The 20,296-nt window shown below is 35.7% G+C and overlaps 1 protein-coding gene across 21 annotated transcripts in view; it reads left to right on the top strand.

The window, feature by feature from the left end:
- The window catches only part of LOC105474624 (ryanodine receptor 2), a 786,480-nt gene that overhangs the window by 352,322 nt on the left and 413,862 nt on the right, over positions 1 to 20,296 (top strand). For all 21 annotated transcript variants that reach the window (XM_071073921.1, XM_071073859.1, XM_071073912.1 and 18 more), the window contains one exon: positions 15,046 to 15,120. In XM_071073921.1, coding sequence (XP_070930022.1) covers positions 15,046 to 15,120 — 75 coding nt within the window. The remainder of the gene's footprint in view (positions 1 to 15,045; positions 15,121 to 20,296) is intronic.

Raw genomic sequence — 20,296 nt, 5'->3', positions numbered from 1 at the left:
GTCTGTTCTCACACTGCTGTAAAGAAATACCTGAAACTGGGCAATATATAAAGACAAGAGTTTTAATTGGCTCACACTTCTGCGGGCTCTATAAGAAGCATGGCTGGGGAGACCTCAGCAAATTTACGATCATGGCAGAAGGCGAATGGGAAGGAGGCATGTCTTACATGGCTGGAGGAGGAGGAGGAAGAGAGCGAAGGGGAAGTGCTACACAGTTTTAACAACCAGATCTCGCGAGAACTCATTATTACAAGGATAGTAGGGGAAAGTCTGGCCCCATGATCCAGTTACCTCCTATCAGTCCCCTCCTCCAACATTGGGGATTATAATTCACAGTGAGATTTGGGCAGGGACACAAATCCAAACCTTATCACCACCTTTTAAGATCTCAACAACACTGTATTCAGGATGAAGTGAATGTTAATCTGGGAGAAGCCATTTATAATTTTTGCAAAACTTAGATGGTAGAAAACATATTTTACCATTCAAACCATTCAACCATGTGAGAAAGATCAGCCAAGTCTTTGCTGACCTTTGATTTTGAAGGATATTTTTGTCGGCCTATGAAAAGTTAACAAAAAAGCTTTTCTTTTCAATAATTAGTTTGAACCTGCTGTTCAGTATCAACTCTAAATGGGAATTGCAGGTGAGTAATTGTGGGTGACTGTAACTATTTTTCAGATGATTCCTACATACATTTTAAATACGAGGGTCTAGTCATAAATGAACACAACCAAACTTAACTTGATTGAGGACACGTCTGCTAGTAGGACTGTCTTTAACTTCCCCACACTTTCACTTCCTCCATCCCATAGGGCCATTGATCACCCTGTTGGTCTGCATATTCATCTCTTCCATTCAGTTTTCAGCCAGGGCTGTGCCATTCATTTCTTGCATACCTTTTGCGTAGTGAGGTATATGTGGGAATCTGCATACAAATGCTGTTGTTTTGTATTTGTGAAAGAAAGAAATGGAGAAAAAATAACTCATACACTTTAATGTAAGTTTGGTTAAGGATGGCTGTATAGAGAATCACCCTTGGTTGTGAGGTCCCCCATTTATATTATCTTGACAATTCCCGAAGGATTGTTATCTGCCAGCAATTAGGGGAGGGGAAAGAAAGCCATTTTAATAAACCAGCATAATAACCTGAGTGAGTAGAAAACTATTTTGAGGACTATGAATGACTCCAGTATGCTTGGCTAAGTCATCTATATTGAAAATACCTTGATTTCAAGTGAGTAACTCTACATATGGGAAGAGTCTCTGGACCAGTAGAATAGGAATCTGAATCTTGATGACAGTGATTTAAAACAAAAGCATTTTTGGGGTTGTAGATATCTTTGAGAATCTAATATATGCTACAGATTCTTCCATAGAAAATTTACATACTTGCCAACATGCACAATTTTTGTGATGTTAAATTATGTTTTCTCCCACTATTTTCTCTATTCTTTCTTCCCATTTAAGCAGCCGGCAGTCCCTGTGTTTCTTTGCCTACGGGGAGGTTTGAGACTTGGCAGAAAGCTCAAGTTTTCTATAAGGCATCTCTCTTCCTGACTTTCAGTCCCCAGAGATTAAATCTAAGGCAATTGTTATGCTTAATGTCTGAGACAGAAAGGAAAGAGGGATTGCTTCAGACGGAAAAAGGAGACGTTTTCCCCAGACTTAAAAGACATTCACATGGATCAACTGGACTTTCATACATACACAAAAGAGAACCTGGGCCTAAACTTCACATTTTATATCACATCCAATTCCAAATAGATCACAGACTTAAATATGAAACAGACTTTTAGGAAAACAAACATAAAAGTTTTAGGGGAAAAAGACGCAGATAGAAAAAAATCTTTGGGATCATAGAGTTCTTAAACTCGACACAAAAAGCATGTCTATAGAAGAAAAAATGAGGCTGGACACAGTGGCTCACACCTTTAATCCCATCATTTTGAGAGGATGAGACAGGTGGATCACTTGAGGTCAGGAGTTTGAGACCAGCCTGGACAACATGGCAAAACCCTGTCTCTACTAAAAAATACACAAATTACCCAGCTGACCATAAATTGGAGAGATGAGGAGCATCTAGAAAAGGATGCAACCGCCAGTGAGGTAGGAGGAAAACCTGGAGAGTGGAATCAAAGCACAAGATTGTCAAGGGCAGTGGAGTGATCAGCTATGTCAAATGCAGTTCTCCCCTCAAATATATTCATAAATGGAATGCCCTTGGAACAAAATGTTTTCATTCTTTTCTTTCTTATAGCCTCAGCTATGAACTTTGTGCATGACTGTCAAGTCTAATGCACAGACTCATTCTCCTGAACTTCTCTCCTAAATGTGCAAGTTCTTACTGCATATGTCTGCATGAATTTCACTTGAGACAGCAATTCAAATATATCAACCTTAATTTAATTCCGTCAGAGATGTTTTCCTTCTTACAGTCCGTAACTTGGTTATGTATACCAGTCTACTGTGCTCAAAACTTTGCCTTGACTTTTCTGTTTTTGAAATAAGAGAAAGAAGGACTTTAAGTCCTATCGATTTTATTGCTATTTTTTTCTCTCTTAGACTTGTTTCTCTTGCTGATATCAATTTTAAGGGTGCACCTTCGTGTTTACTGTGATTTGAGGGCTCTGTCGTGCTGTTGCTTTCAGATTAATATCCAAAGTCCTTATCTTTAACTCCTTATCCTTTCTATCCTTGTGGATTTGTGACCCCCATTCAGAAAAGTAGGTGAGAAAACTTTCTTAACTTTATCTCTTCATCCCACCGTCAACCACTGAGATATTCTTGCACTTTGAACATGGCAGCATTCTACTTCAAGATTCTGCAACCTTTCTACTCCACTGCCATCCTCCTCATATCCTCATTCTTTTCTTTGCGTGCTGAATTCTTACTCAGCTCCAAGGGTGAACCCAAATATCTCCCTCATGAAAACTTTCCAGAGCTCTTATTGACAATTTATGTCCTTTCACCCGCTTCCCTCCTCTTCCCTTCCCTTCCTCCCCTCCCCGCCCTTCCCCTCCCTTCTCCCATCTCTTTATATGTAGTTTCCCCATAATACCACATAGGCTAGTTTTTGTTGTTCGTGTCTTTCTTACCATGTTAAACTGCATATTCGTGGATACAGGAACTTTGGTTTTTTATATTTATTTTTTGTAAAATATGTACCTGTGTGTCTAGAATATGAATGGTAAGCAATTAGTGTTTGTTTTTGGTTAAATACAATTATATTTCTATATACTGTTGTTTATATGAAAGAACAGAAAGATAATAGTTCTTCATATTATTTACTTTTGCAACATTTACATATACACATTTGTAGCTCTCCATCCTTCTCTTTTAAAGAGAATAATCAAAGTTTATTTGAGATAGCCTGGTGTTATTTTGTTTATTCTGGAGAAAAAAATGCCCCAAAAACTACCTCCTTTTTTCCCTGCTAGTATATTCCTAATATATTTTCATTACTATATTAATATTTGTTGAGCTGGATTACTTAATGATTTTTAAAAAATTAATAGACTTTATTATATACTCTTAGGTTTACAGGAAAATTGAGGAGAAAGCACAGAGAATTCTCCCTCACCAGTTTTCCTGTTATTAACATCTTGTATTAGTGTGGTACTCTTGTTATAAATGATAAAGCAATATTGACACATTATTGTCAATATTGTCAAATGATAAAGCAATATTGACACATTATTCTTAATTCTCTAAATTATGCTTACTCAGTGGTGTGCATTCTATAGACTTTGACTAATAACATATATCCACAATTGCAGTAACACACACAATCATTTCACTGCTCTAAAAATTCCCTATTCCCCATTTATTCCTTCTTCCCTCCCCTGAACTCCTGAAAAAATAAATTTTTTTACTGTCTCCGTAGTTTTGCTTTTCTCAGAATGTTAGATAGATAGCTATAATCATATAGTTATAGCCCTTTCAAACTGGCTTCTTTCACTTAGCAATATGCATATATGGACTCCTCTATATCTTTTCATGACTTGATAGCTGATTTCTTTACATCACTGAAAAACATTCCAATGGATGTGTTACAGTTTATTCATATTTTGGAAGACATCTTGGTTGCTTCCAAGTTGTGGTAATTAAAAGCTACCATTAATATTTACAAGTTTTGAATAGACCTAATTTATTTGGGTAAATATCAAGGAGCACAACTGGTGAATCCTATGGTAAGAGTATGTTTAGCTTTTTAAGAAACTGCAAAACTATCTTCCAAAGTCACTGTATCATTTTGTAGTCTCACCAGCAATGAATAGGCATCCTCACCAGCATTTAATGTTGCAGTATTCCAGGTTTTGGCCATGGTAACTGATGAATAGTGATACCTCAGGTTGCAAATGATGACATATGACATTGAGCATCTTTTTAAATGCTTATTTGTCATCTGTATATCTTTGATGAGATGTCTTAGATCTTCTGGTGAATTTTGAATTGTTGAGTTTTAAGAGTTCTTTGCGTATTTCAGATGCCAGTCCTTTCCCAGATATGTGTTTGCAAATATTGTCTTTCAGTCTCTGGCTTGTCGTTTTATTCTCTTAATAGTGTTTTCTTGCAGATCAGAGGTTTTTACTTTTAATGAAGCCCAAGTTACCAATTTTTTATTTCATGGAATGTACTTTTGACATCTAAAATGTCATTGTCAAATGCAGGAACATCTAGATGTTTTCTTATGGTATTTTTTAACAGTTTTATAGTTCTCTGTGTTACATTTAGGCCTATGGTTCATTTTGAGCTAAATTTAGTGGAAGGTGTCAGGTGTGTTCTAGATTAGTTTTTCTACACATGTGTATAAAGTTGTTCTAGCACTGTTTGTTGGAAGGACTATATTTTCTCCATTGTATTAGATCTGTGATCCATTTTGAGTTAATTTATGAAGGGTGTGGTCTGTGTCTAGATTATCTATCTGTCTGTCTGTCTGTCTGTCTGTCTGTCTGTCTATCTGTCTGTCTATGAGGATATCCAGTCTTTTCAGTACTATTTGGGGAGAATTTCCATTGAATTACTGATTCTTTGTTAGAGATCAATGTACTGTATTTGCGTGGGTCTATTTCTAGGTTCTCTATTCTGTTCCATTGACCTATTTGTCTCTTCTTTCACCAACACCACACTGTGTTGATTACTGTAGCTTTATAGTAAGTCTTGAAATCAGATAGTGTCAGTCTCCCAACTTCGTTCTTCTTCAGTATTGTGTTGGCTCTTCTGTGTCTTTCACTTCTCATATAAACTTTAGAATCAGTTTGTTAATATCTACAAAATAACTTGCTGGGATTTTGATTTTGATTGCTTTGAAACTATAGATCAAATTGGGAAGAACTGACATCTTGAAAATATTGAGTCTTCCTATCCATGGACATGGAATATCTCCCAATTTATTTAGATTTTGTTTGACTTTTTAAATCAGAGTTTTGTAGTTGTCCTTATTTAAATTTTGTACATATTTTGTTAGATTTGTATTTCAGCATTTAATTTTTTGGTATTAGTATAAATAATATTTTTTACTTTAAATACCTATTGTTCTTTGCTGGCATAGAAGAAATTGATTTTTGCATATTAGTGTCCTGCAACTTTCCTATAATTGTCTATTAGTTTCAGGAGATTTTTGTTGTTATTCTTGATTCTTTGAGATTGGGATAAATAATCATGTCATCTATGAAGAAAAACAGTTTTATTTCTTCCTTCTCAGTCTGTATATATTTAATATCCTTTTCTTATCTTATTGCATCATCTAGAACTTCTAATACAGTCTTGAGTAGTAGTGGTGAAGAGAACGTTCTTGATTTGGTCCTGATGCAGAAGCAACAAGTTTCTCATGATTGAGTTTGGTGTTAGCTGTAGATATTCTTTGTAGATGTTCTTTACCAAGTTGAGGAAGTTCCCTTCTATTCCTCATTGCCTGAGAATTTGTATTATTAATAGACACTGGATTTTTTTCAAATACTTTTTCTTCATCTATTGATATGATCAATGACTTTTTTCTTTAGCATGTTGATATGATGGATTATGCTATGGTTCAGTGATATCTTAATTACCTTATATATACAAAAGGAGAAAATATTTATTTTTTGCTATCATATACGTATTCAAACAGTACATTCCTTTTGAAATAAAAAATAGTGATTTCTGGAAATACCTGTTATGACATTTATAATATATTTTGTTTAGATTATGAAATAACTACTGGTTTTTGAAGGGAGAATTGAATTCTGTGGTGTGTCACAGAAATTCTGTGGGATATTCTGTGATATATTCATTGAAAGTGGAGTTTGGATAAATGAAGTAGTATTTTATTACTGCCCTGCATTGCAGTAACTAAAATACATTGATATGGCTTCTTCTTTGTCCCTATTATATTCTACAGTAACATGTAATTATAATATGAATTGGCAAGGAAATCTTCAGAGCCTAGTAAACTGTTCTTCTCTATTTTTAACATATGTAATGGATTCATGATCAAAATTTGATGTGACTAATTGAATTGTCTTTTATTATTATTATTTACCTCTTCTGGTGTTCAGTATTTGTTATACACTTTTTCTTGACAAAAAATGAAACCAGAATGTTATGTATTCAGAAAATAGGGTTCTGAATAGTTCTGTATCATTTCCCCATTGCTCAAAAGTCATGGTAAATGTAAAAAAGAGAAAAATAAAGTTCACTTAGAGCCCGTCTCAAAGTGTCTGTGATGCTGTAGTAATAATAGACTATGTAAGCTATTCAGCATTACTGCACTAACCTTGTCAGAGCTTTTTTATGTTGAAGAAACAAAAGTAGATTGAAAAATGCCCCAATTGTTCTTTCATGTGGCTTTTTTGGATAAGCCAAGTGCTCTGAAGCACTGTAAATTTGTCTATATTTCTCGTAAGGGGAAAAAAAGATCTGTCACAGTGTAGATATGAATTCTAGATTTAGAAATGTTATTCAAGATAGATAAGGTAAGACATTTCTCCCAATTTATGAAAGACCCTAGACCCTGAATTTTATCCAGCTAGCTTTCTCTGAGATTAAAATGACCAATAATATGGGTAGAATATTCTAGATCTAGGGTCAACCAATCAAGGTAGTAGGTCAAATCCAACCCACTGTCTTTTTTTGTAAATAAAGTTTTATTGTTATGCAGCCATCCTATTTTTAAAAACATGTTGTCTATGTTTGCTTTTATATGATAATAACAATTAAATAATGGGACAGAGACCATATGGCTCACAAAACCTAAAATATTTACTAACTGTCCTTTTACAGAAAAAGTAGGTCCGCTTGTGTTTTAGACCACCCTTTTGTGGTGGCAATGAAAGTCATAGTGGTGGGTGTCAAGTCCAACAGTTCTAGAGACAGTGGATCCCTATGCTGGAGCTACAGGAAGGGTGACAAAACAGGTGACTTCAGAAGAGGATTTAAATAAGAGAGAAGGTAGGAAAAGAAGTATTCTTTTAATCTACATAATGTATGCATTCTTTTCAGAGCTTGATTTTTTTATAGTGTCATTTTACAAGTGTTTGCAATGCATACACAATAGAATATTATATAACCTTAAAAAAGAAGGCAGTCCTGTCATTTGCAACAACGTGGATGAACCTGGAAGACATTATGCTAAGTGAAATAAGCCAGGCACAGAAAGACAAATACTGCATGATTTTACTTACGTGTGGAATTCAAATTCATGGAAGGAGAGAGTAGAATGGTGGTAGCTAGAGGTTGAAAAGATGTTGGTCAAAAGGTACAAAATTTCAGTTAGACAAGAGGAGTAAATGTGAGAGATTTAGTATATTACATGATGACTGTAGTTAATAACCATGTATTCCATACATGGAAATTGTTAAGGGAGTAGATTTTAAGTGTTCTTGCCACAGAAAAATAGTAAGTATGAGAGGTGTATTTAGGTATGTGTGAGTATTTAGGTATTCCACAATGTATACATATTTCAAAACATCATGTTATACATTACAAATATATACACTTTTTGTTTGTTAATAAAAAAAATATATATATATATATTGCTGGAGATGCCCAAGAAAGGCATATTAACTAGTATGTGAATTTTAAGACTGCAAATATATTCAGAATCATTTTGATATAGAGAACTACTAAAAGCAAACTGAGGCTCATCATGGCTCATGCTTATAATCCCAGCACTTTGGGAGGTTGAGCTGGGCAGATCACTTGAGTCCAGGAGTTCGAGACCAGCCTGGGCAACATGGTGAAACCCTGTCTTTACATAAAATGATACAAAAAATCAGGCAGATGTGATGGCATGTGCTTGTGGTCCCAGCTACTCTGGAGGCTGAGATGGGAGAATCGCTTGAGCCTGGGAGGCAAAGGTTGCAGTGAACGAGATTGCACCATTGTGTTCCAGCCTGGGCGACAGATTGAGATTCTGTCTAAAAAATAAAAGAAAGAAAGAAAAAAAGTATGCAGATATGCCTGAAAAGGAATGCTGATGTGTAAATGCATCAGTTTGCTATCCTGGAGGGAAGGTCCTTAGTTTTCATTAGATCTCAGTGACCATGTGACTCCATAAAGGTCAAAAACCACTGCTGAAGAACATGCTGGGCATAATGGGACAGGTAGACAGGGGAGGTAAGCGGAGTAAGGACATGCCATTTTGTGAAAATGCTTATGCAGACCTATGGAGAGAATCACATAGTGAGGAATTGAAACGCCTATGGCAGCCATATGGTTGAACCATCTTGAAAATAGGGCCTCCGGCTCTAGTTCAAACCTCCAGTGACTGCAGCCCTAGCTAACATCTTGACTGCAACCTCACAAGAGACTCCAAGGCAGACACCAAGCAATGAGCACCTAGTTAAGATACACTGTATTCCTGACCCATAGAAACAATATAAAATAATGTGTTTATTATATTATTTTTTTTAAAAAAGGAATGCTGAGATCCTGCCATTGAATTGCAGGGGGAGGTTAGCACTGAAGTGACTGATTTATGATGAAGCTATTAATAGGTAGGCTTCATTTCCTAGTTGTCCTGAGCAATTTTATAATTTAGGGACTTTGAATATCAACAAGTATATAATATGATCGATTTAGCAACAGTCCATTCAATTCAGACAAAATATTTTTGAGTCTTAACTCCCTATATGGAAGGATTGAATACAAATTATGACCATAATCATGGTCGTGATCATCACCATCACTATCTGCACCCTCAGAGCTGACATTTGTTGTGCAAAGACTCTTCTAAGTGGTCTATGTGTGTTATATCACTCATTCATCCTTCACAGTAATCCAGTGAAAATTATTCCCATTTTACATATGAAGAAAATGAGGCAGAGAGGAGGTCAACAGCTTGCACAAGTTCACACGAAGAAGTGACATCTTCAGAAAGTTAGTAACAATCAAATGTGAAAGTGAGTCATCAACTGTTAGTTGCCCTGCAGAACAAGCGAGAAAGTAACTGTGATGTCATTGGTTCACAGAGCCCTGTGGCAGCACTCACAATGAAAGGAAGCGGTTTCCTTGCAGGTTGGAGGTGTCTCCTACAGTGTGCAATCTTTCATTAATAATGCATTTTATGATTCTGTACTAAAGTTCACTAATTAGAATTGTGTGCCCTATAAAATTTTATTGTAAATATATGCCCAACTGTCAAGCTATGAAGAACTCGTAAGGATTTGCGCTTTTATTAATATGCTAATGCTAGTCCTTTCTGGGCCTCAGATTCTGAAGATGAACTATCCTAGCTGTCAAAGTGCCTGCTTTTTACCAAGAAACAAGTGGTTCGACAACTGAGATAAGACTCAAATTGTGTTTTATAGCCCAAAATATGAAAATAACTAATGTTATATCAGTGGACAATATTATAATAGTTATGAACAGCGGAATTGATGGTATCATGGGAAGAATTTGTACTTAGAATAACCTTAAAGGGCCTCTTCAGGCAGTTTTATGCGATCAGCCTGAAATATGAGTTCCTTAATGAAATGTATTATATTATGGGATAATGTGTTATGTAGACATAACTTACAGCCTGAAGTCTGAAATCTTTCAAAATGCTGTTGAACAAGCTCATACTGCTGGTTATTATACGTGCATATTTTTAACATTCCTATTCAGTGAAATTACAGTGACTTTGACTTTACCTGGTTTATGAGATTAAAATTTTTAAACAAAATTCTGTTCAAAATAATAACAATGTCCAGTTCTTTTAGCACGTACTTATTTTCCCAGTAGCTGTAACACTGTTTTAGTACATTGTAAAAATAGTCTCCAGTTAACAAAGAGCTGCATGAGCTCTTTTGTATTTTCATATCCATCGACCTTCCTAAATTCTGGCATCCTTCCTGCCATTTGCATTAAAATCCCTTGTGATGATTAGCTCAAAAGGTGCTGTTGCTCTCAGTCTGTGTAATTTCTTAGAGAATCTTTCTCCCTTTTCAGTCTTCCAGCTGAAAGGGCATTTGCTCTGAGTATAACCATTTATTTGTATGAGTTCAAAGTTGGTAATACCATTTGGTAAACTTGTTATCTTCAGGACAATTGCCCTTCTAGACTCTGACTTGGTACTTGAAATGCATTGCAGGGAAAAGGGACAATCTCTTCATAGAGCAGGTGTATTCCTCTAGGTGGGCTGATTTCTCAATGAGTTTGAATGTCCTTAATGTCCTTTATGATGGGACTGAAAAGCCAATGTATTTAAGATCTTGATATTGTAGTGCCAATTTTCAGTCTGAAACAGCCCATGAAGACTTGATTAGACAACCATTGACATTCTGCACTTGCTGTCTTTTAAAATTTTAATAAAAATCCCATTAGATTTTTATAAAAGATCATTGTTAAATTCAAAAGGTAAAGTTATCAAAGTAAAATATTTGCATGATAATTCTTCACTTTATTGTAGAAATCCATATAATTTTACAAAGATATATTATTCATGCTATTTGTATCTTAGAGACCTTTTTAAAATTTTTTGAGCTTAATTTCTCTATACCTTATGTAATTGTTCCTCTAATGTAATTAATACTAACAGTTTGATGTTCATCATTTGACAACTTTCTCCGTGCTCATACAGATATATGTTTGCATATATACATATATGATAGATTTTTAGTGATAACTTGCACAGAAAATGTACATAGTATACACTTCTGCATCTTTTTTTTCTTTTTCTTTATTATTATTATTATTATTATTATTATACTTTAAGTTCTAGGGTACATGTGCATAATGTGCAGGTTTGTTACATATGTATACTTGTGCCATGTTGGTGTGCTGCACCCATCAACTCGTCAGCACCCATCAACTTGTCATTTACATCAGGTATAACTCCCAATGCAATCCCTCCCCCGCCCCCCATAATAGGCCCCAGTATGTGATGTTCCCCTTCCCGAGTCCAAGTGATCTCATTGTTCAGTTCCCACTTATGAGTGAGAACATGCGGTGTTTGGTTTTCTGTTCTTGTGATAGTTTGCTGAGAATGATGGTTTCCAGCTGCATCCATGTCCCTACAAAGGACACAAACCCATCCTTTTTTATGGCTGCATAGTATCCCATGGTGGATATGTGCCACATTTTCTTAATCCAGTCTGTCACTGATGGACATTTGGGTTGATTCCAAGTCTTTGCTATTGTAAATAGTGCCACTCTAGTTCAACCATTATGGAAAACAGTATGGCGATTCCTCAAGGATCTGGAACTAGAAGTACCATATGACCCAGCCATCCCATTACTGGGTATATACCCAAAGGATTATAAATCATGCTGCTATAAAGACACATGCACACGTATGTTCATTGCGGCACTATTCACGATAGCACTCCTGCATCTTATTTAACAGTACATCATTGAGTTTCTTCCTCTATTTTCTGTTGGTTTATTTTGTTCTCTATTTCATGTCTTCAGGCAATTCTTTATTTATGTTTTTTGTTTAATAATTAAAGAATTGCAGATTAAAAGTGTTCAAAGTTTACCTGTGAATCACAGATTTGTTAAGAAGTACTTTTCTGTTCATTATATTCTAGATAGAGTATAATTTTGATTCCCTCTTTGACCCATGAATTATTTAGAAGTTTCTTCATTTTCCAAGTTGTCAATTTCTTGTCTTTTCAGTATTTGTTTCTAATTTTTTTTGTTTATGATCAGAAAATATGATGAGTAAAAGTCTTTTAAAAATCTGATAACATTTTCTTTGTGGTCAAGTAAAAGACCCTTATTAAAGGTCAAATGTATTTAAAAAGCTGTGTCTGTGTGTGAGTGCATCTATTTATATATGTGTATATACACACACAGACGTGCACAATGTCTGTATTTTGTCGTACAGTGTTATTTAATTAGTCTGAGTGTGCATTGGACTTTTTAAAGCTTTCCAGGTGATTCTAACATACAACCAAGGTTAAGTACCATTGCCAAAATGAAATAATGGATCTAGTCAAGTGGTTTCCAAAATATGGACCATCAATATCACCTGGGAATTTGTTGGAAATGCAGATTATTGGGCCTCACCCTAAGATGTGGCCACTCAGAAACTCTGGGGATGGGGCCAGCAACCTCTTTTTAAAAAATTATTTTAATTGACACATAATTGTACATATTTATGGGGTACAATATGACATTTCAATACATAATACAGTATAGAATGATCAAATCAGCCATTGGCATATATATCAACTCAAACATTTATAATTTCTTTTTGTTGGGAGCATTCAAAATCTTCTCTTTTAGCTATTTGAAAATATGTTATAAATTGTTAACCACAGTCATGCTATAGTGCTATCAAATGCTAGAACTTATATCTCCAATCTACTTGTAATTTTTAAATGACATTCTGTCATTCATAGCAACATGGTTGCGCCTAGAGGACATATGTTAAGTGAGATAAGCAATCTGGGTCTTAAGAAGCCCTCAAAGGGAGAGGATTCTACCTCACTGAAGACTGAGAGCCACTTACCTAAGTCAGTGGCTCTACACTGAGGGTGGTTTTGGCCCCAAAGGGACATCTGGCAATGTTGGAGACCTCTTTTGGTTGTCACAGCTGGTGGGAGGCTACTGGTGGCATTTAGTTGGTAGAGGGCAGGGCTGTAAAGATCCTGCAATGCACAGGACAGCCCAACAGGGAATCACACAGCCCCAAGCATCAATAGTGCTGCTGCGGAGTAACTTACTTAGACCGTGCTTTCCGAGGCTTGGCTTCCCATTACAACCAGCGAGAGAGTTTTTAAAGTCCTGACTCCAGATCTGATTAATGTCATTGGGGAAGGTGTACATAAGGATTTCTAAAAACTATCCATGTGAGTACTTTATGCAGCAAAAGTTGAAAATCACTGTTATGGACACTGGTTATTGATGGCAAAAACTGCAATAACTTTTGCACCAACCTACTACCTAAAACTCTTAGGTCCTAATGGATGGATTAGGGTGATCCTGAACCAACTGATCCAATGTTATCTAAAGAAATAGACAATTATGTACCCCTGTTTTGTTATAATGGGAAGTACAAACACCAATTTGTGAAATGTTCTTGCCAAAATTCAAACTTGGACAAGCTTCTAGATTTCTAGATCTCACTACCAATTTAGAGGGATGTGTTTAAAAAAAAAAAAAAACACCATAGGAAGGCTGTTGGTCAAATCTAGAATGTAGAAAGTCCTCCAGGACATATGGTGCAGACTGATTATCATCTAATAAATGGCAAGAAGGGAAGACAAGAGAGGAATGGGGACTATTCTAGAATAAAAGAAACTGAAGACCCCTAACTGATAAGTGTGTCTTTTTTGTAACTTGATTTGAAAAATCAACAAGGGAAAATTAAAAACATCTGTGAGGCAATTTGGGACGTTCAAACACAGACTAGATATTTCCCCATATCAAATAATTATTTTTAGAGATGCATGTGGAGGGGTAAGTAGAGGTTATAGGTAAAACGCGGTTGTCCCTATGTTGATGTCCCATCGTTGTTGATGTCATGTGCTAGGTGTATGGGGATTTATTTTAATATTATCTTTATCTTTGTGTATGTTTGAAATGTTCCACAATAAAGACAGAATGAGAAGGAATATCTAAACAGGTAGGAGGAAAGGCAGGTGAGAATGTGTTAGAAAAACTTTCAAGACAATAGGAGTTTCCATAGTGTTAAAAAGAAAGTAATGGATTTGGTAACATGAAGGTCATTGATGAGTTTAGCAAAATCTGTTTCAGTGGAGAAATGGGTCTGGAAGCAAGATTGGAGCCCACTGGAAACTGACAGGAGTAGACATGGTATTACTGCCGTGTGTGAGGCAGGATAGACTTTCATGTGTTTACATAAGACAGACCCTATAGAGAGAAAGATAGTTAACACTCAGGGAAGAAAGAGGGAATGTGCATCAGCTTTGGTTTCCAAAACAATCTCAAGGCGTTGGTGCAGTCATTAATTTGGATAATTATAGCAATTACTTAGCATTATGTATGACATATTAACACATTATTATTATGAGGGTTTTAGAATTTGGGTGCATGTGATAATGCATCCAAAGAAGTTCCATTTTTGAGACTTTTTGGATATTGATATTTTGATATAAATTGCAGATTGCAATATTGTTAAAATATTAAGAATTAGTGTTCTTACATTTCTTTAAAATGCTTTAAATAATCTAAAACAGAATTTGGAAGTGCAAATATTTATATACCTATGTCCAAATAATGATACATTAAACTATACCTAAACTTTTCACAGAGTACTTTCATGGACCTAAGTTGGATAAGTAAGGTGAAATCTATTCACTGGGCGGGAGGGATGGGGAGAAACAGAGAGAGAGAGAGAGAGAAAGAGAATGAATGAGATTAGAGGGAGAAAATGGCAAGAGAGAATATGTTTAAATAATTGTTTATTCAGGGAAAACTTAGGTTGATCACTGTTACTGTTATTTTGGTTATTTTTATTTCCAGCTATACTGTCTCCTGCCAAAAAAGTATAACTTTTAACAGTTTATTCACAGGCCATTTGCTTTTCTCTTCTAATTAGCTTCAAAAAATTAGAATCCAAAGAATGAAACGTGTTTAACTCACATTTGGGCTTTTGTTTGTTTGTTGAAACAGAACTGTTCATTACGAAGGTGGCGCTGTGTCTGTTCATGCACGTTCCCTTTGGAGACTAGAGACACTAAGAGTTGCGTAAGTAGAACTTCCAAACACAGCCTAATGCACCAAGTGCACCAAATAGCTCAGTGTTGTGCTTCTATGTCAGCCGGGCATGCTGAAAACTACAGCAAGCAAGCGAACAAAGGAAACACCGAGAAAGTGGTGGAGATTTTCTCTTTTGTCTATTTCCGTTCACCTACCTTTATCTTTTCTTTAGCCTCAGTTCACCAGCTGTCAAACCTGAGAAATAAGCAGTAATTTTGTACAGTCTGCTTTCGTCTTTAGCCTCATTCGATTTTTTAACATCATCTCATCCCAGACCATGCATCTCTTGGCAGAAATGGCTACTAGGACAGAGTGATGTAAGATTTGGAGACAAGACAAGTTCTTTGCAAGCCTGTCGCACATCTCAGATCTGACAGACTGTGGATTTAACCTTCTAAAAGTGCATTTAAAACAGGAAACTTGAACATGAGCAGTAGGACAGAGTCATTACTGGAAGTCACTATATTTACTTAAAAATCACTTGATAGCTAAGTACAAATCTGCATTGCAATAAAAGTCACTGTGTATTCATTATAGTAATGAGAGTTTTTATATATTAATATTTATGAAACATATAAATGTGTAGAGTATATTTTTGTGATGACTTGTCTGAATATTTCCTTTTAGTTTCTGTAAATGAGTACAGTATGATGATGAGGTGTCATTTTGAACTATTTTAAGTAAAATTAAAATGTCATTTTTTTTTTTTAATAATTGGAAGCTTTAGTCCTTTGCCTAAAAGCAGTAAATTTTCAATGTATTTGTTTCCTAGTATATTGGGTTTTAAAGACTTTATTGATTTAGGATGATAATTGATTTGTATTGGGTTTTAAATACATTATTGATTTAGGATAAGAGACTCTATGGCTGGGAATGAGGGCTATCTTACTCTAGTATAACTCTCTTTTTTTTTTTTTTTTTTTTTTTGAGATGGAGTCTTGCTCTGTCGCCCAGGCTGGAATGCAGTGGTGCAATCTTGGCTCACTGCAAGCTCCGCCTCCCAAGTTCACACCATTCCCCTGCCTCAGCCTCCCGAGTAGCTGGGATTACAGGTGCCCGCCACCATGCCCGGCTAATTTTTTGTATTTTTAGTAGAGACGGGGTTTCACCATGTTAGCCAGGATGGTCTCAATCTCCTGACCTCATGATCCGCCCGCCTCAGCCTCCCAAAGTGCTGGGATTACAGGTGTGAGCCACCACTCCTGGCCTGTTCTAACTATCTTTATAGACATTTTATTTTGAGATTATTGCCTATCTAATGGTGATGAGAATAGTTTAGTGGCCTTCAGTTGTTTTTTGCTTATGTGACCCATACAATAACTTTGAAAAACTTTGTACATTCTTGAACATTGTGAGGTTGACATAGAAATCCTGTATCAGTTTAGATCCTTAGAATATAACTTCCAGTGGGCTGGGCGCGGTGACTTCACACCTGTAATCCCAGCACTTTGGGAGGCCAAGGCCGGTGGATCACTAGGTCAGGAGATCGAGACCATCCTGGCTAACACGGTGAAACCCCATCTCTACTAAAACTACAAAATATTAGCCGGGCATGGTGGCGGGCGCCTGTAGTCCCAGCTACTCGGGAGGCTGAGGCAGGAGAATGGCATGAACCTGGGAGGCAGAGCTTGCAGTGAGCCGAGATTGCACCACTGCACTCCAGCCTGGGTGACTAAGCAAGACTCCATCTCAAAAAAAAAAAAAAAAAGAATATAACTTCCAGTGTATTTTAAATAGTGATACTTTAGAATAAAATGGTTACATTACCCTTTTCAAAGTATCCAATTGACTGTAAGTAATGCCGTGGTTTAATACCTTTGTTTATTGAAAATGTTCCTGTTTAACAATAAAAATATATATTATTCAGTTTTTCCTTTTTACTACATCCTACTCCTGTGCAACAAAAATATTCATATAAATTAATTTCTTATATTTCTTATGTTAGTAAGTCTATAACTTTAAAAAGTTATTCTATATTGTCATTAATAACTAATTGATAATATTAAATTTCTTTGATATAGAGACACAATTGATCAAATCTACCTAAATATTAAAACTTTTGGTAAATACTCAACTTAAAAGACAATTTTTATTAGAAATGCATATCATAATGAGATGGAAAAGAAGAGACAGACTTCTAAGGCAAACAAAGGAAAACTCATAGCTTTTATATGTTTTGTAATTATTCAGATAATTTAAGGAAAGAGATTTTAAGTATTACTCATATTTTTTACTCTGGATATTATAAAAATGAAAGATCAAAGAAGCGTTTATACTAATTAATTGTATAAATAATTACTAATTATATATGTAATTAAATTGTCACTCTAAGTGCAGTTTAGAGAGGTTGTGTTGCCCTTATAAAACAGATTGAAGGTGTGTTTTCAAAATTTAGAGACATACCTATACTTCATGATTGAGAGCTTAAAGAAATATTTATCTTTTTTGTAGAGAGAGACCCTAAATCTATCTTATTTTTGGTTAAAAAATAGCACAAGAGCTTTTGAAAACCTGACAGGACTTTGTTTTTATTGTTATTAATATTATTGATGAGCTGTGACTACATAAATCTAGATTATTCTGCAAACTTCTGCATTTAGTAGGCTTGATCCTGTCTCTCTACTGTTGCTTATGTTTGTATTTTGAAATAGAAGTTTGGAGTTTATTTTCACTTTGATTATGGATGATCATTGTAAAGAAAGGACATGATCTTATGGTCAGTCACAGGCGGATGCTAATTGCTTCTCGGAGTCCAGATGTCACTGAGGGGAACACCACAGAGAAGGCAGAGCACGCAGGTTTTCAGCCATTTAGCAGCTTAAAGAGATATGTTTTGCTCTTCTCTGTGACCCTTGATTAAATTTCACCTTCCTGTCTAGCAGTAGGAAAGTAGGGGATTCATATGTATAGAATATAATTATTTTAAGAAGTTTTTCACATTACACTGACTCTCTAACCTACTTTGGCTTTATTGTAGATACGTAAATCGAGCTACATTCAGTTTAGGGGCTTTTAGTGTTTTATTTATTTATTTATTTTTGAGACGGAGTCTCGCTCTGTTGCCCAGGCTGGAGTGCAGTGGCTGGATCTCAGCTCACTGCAAGCTCCGCCTCCCGGGTTCCCGCCATTCTCCTGCCTCAGCCTCCCGAGCAGCTGGGACTACAGGCGCCCGCCACATCGCCCGGCTAGTTTTTTGTATTTTTCAGTAGAGACGGGATTTCACCGTGTTAGCCAGGATGGTCTCGATCTCCTGACCTCGTGATCCACCCGTCTCGGCCTCCCAAAGTGCTGGGATTACAGGCTTGAGCCACCGTGCCCGGTCGGCTTTTAGTTTTTTAAATTAAATCCCTTTCATTCTAGGAAGTTTACGTGTCTTATATGCAATGGCCACATAATTACTAATTTTGCTTTATATTTAGGAATTTATAGTGAAGATCCTGATTTTGTTTATGATACAATTATATTACCTAATGGCAATGTTTATATTCAATATTTGGGATACTAGGTCTTCTCTTTTCTCCAATGAGATCCTAAACTATATATTTGTTGTAGTTGATGTGGTCCATTCATTATATATTTTATACTGCATACACAAATAAAATTATTGTCAAAAGTTTTTCAGTATTATAGCCTTTTAAATAAATGGTTTTGATGTAGGGAGTTAAATTGAATAGAAAATGCTCTTCTATATTGTACTCCAAGGCAAAATTATAGGGATATTGTGAGATATATATTAGTTCCTATAATAGGAATAATCATTGAAATAAAAACTATGAATTATATCTAGTTCAAGTTCTATTTTTTATGTTACAAATAAATAAAATTAAAGGGTGACATATCATAAAGAAGTACTCACTATTGCCCAATTTGCTTTGAGGTAATTTTGAGTAAATATCAATAATACGTAGGGCACAGTTTTTGATGTTACCATAGGAAATTGCTTTATAAAACTCCATTACTATTGCCAATTTTAGTTTTTCCTACATATGATTTTCTTGTCTCTTGATACTTTTGGATTTGCCCTCTCATTTGGGAGGAGGTGGAGGTCTGGGCATGTGAGACCAGGCTAGTTTGAGTGGCTGGATAGGAAAGCAAATGTGCTAATGTGCTTAGACTTTGCAGTGGTTTTGCCAAGAACTGGCCACATTCGTTCCGTTTCTACCAGAATCCTCTTAGAGACTTGAAAGGAGCCCTGGTACATATGAGTTCTATTGAATAGAACTGAGCCCAGAACATCTTCCAGATGCACTAGTAAATACTATGTATCTGGTCAAAATTTTGAGCTATTTTGAAAATGAAGGTGTGTTCTCTGATGATTAAGATGAAATATTATTTGGAAGTTATTCATTATTTCCAAAATTAATATTTTCCAAATATTTCATTGTTTTTCAAATAATGGAAACAAATATTAAAAATAATTGTGGCTGGGCACAGGGTGGCTCACGCCTGTAATCCATCACTTTGGGAGGCTGAGGGGGGCCGATCATGAGGTCAGGAGATCAGGACCATCCTGGCTAACATGGTGAAACCCCATCTCTACTGAAAATACAAAAATATAGGGCATGATGGCATGTGCCTATCCTCCTGGCTACTCGGGAGGCCGGGACTACAGAATTGCTTAAACCCGGGAGGTGGAGGCAGAGGTTACAGTGAGCCAAGATCGTACCACTGTACTCCAGCCTGGGTGACAGAGTGAGAATCCGTCTTAATAATAATAATAATAGTGGTTTTCATAGTATTTGCAAACAATACACTTAATTTTATAAGAGGAGGATTTTTAGAAGCTTGTTTATTTCCAAAATAGAAATACTTTAATATGCTATTATTGGTAACAAACTTTAATTTCATTTTAAGACAATACTGTGTTATCTCGTTTTATTAGTACATGGTTATTAACTTAGTTGGGGGACTTTCCAAATTAATTGTCCTTATAAACAAATTCATGTGAAAATGAACTTGTTATAACATTCTACTGCTAGTTTTCTATGCTAATCTCTCAAGTCAGAAATCCAGGTTAGGAAAACAACATTAAATTGATTTATAATTTACTAAAAGATTGCTAGCTTTGAAACAAGTGTTCTCAATTTGTAGAACACAAACATTTTTAATGAGTCTATATAAACCCAAGTTTATTAAGTAATAAGATTATATTGAAACTGTCCAT

The sequence above is a fragment of the Macaca nemestrina genome, chromosome 1 (assembly GCF_043159975.1).
Source record: "Macaca nemestrina isolate mMacNem1 chromosome 1, mMacNem.hap1, whole genome shotgun sequence".
Lineage (NCBI taxonomy): Eukaryota > Metazoa > Chordata > Mammalia > Primates > Cercopithecidae > Macaca > Macaca nemestrina.
This window is presented reverse-complemented; position numbering and strand designations above follow the sequence as displayed.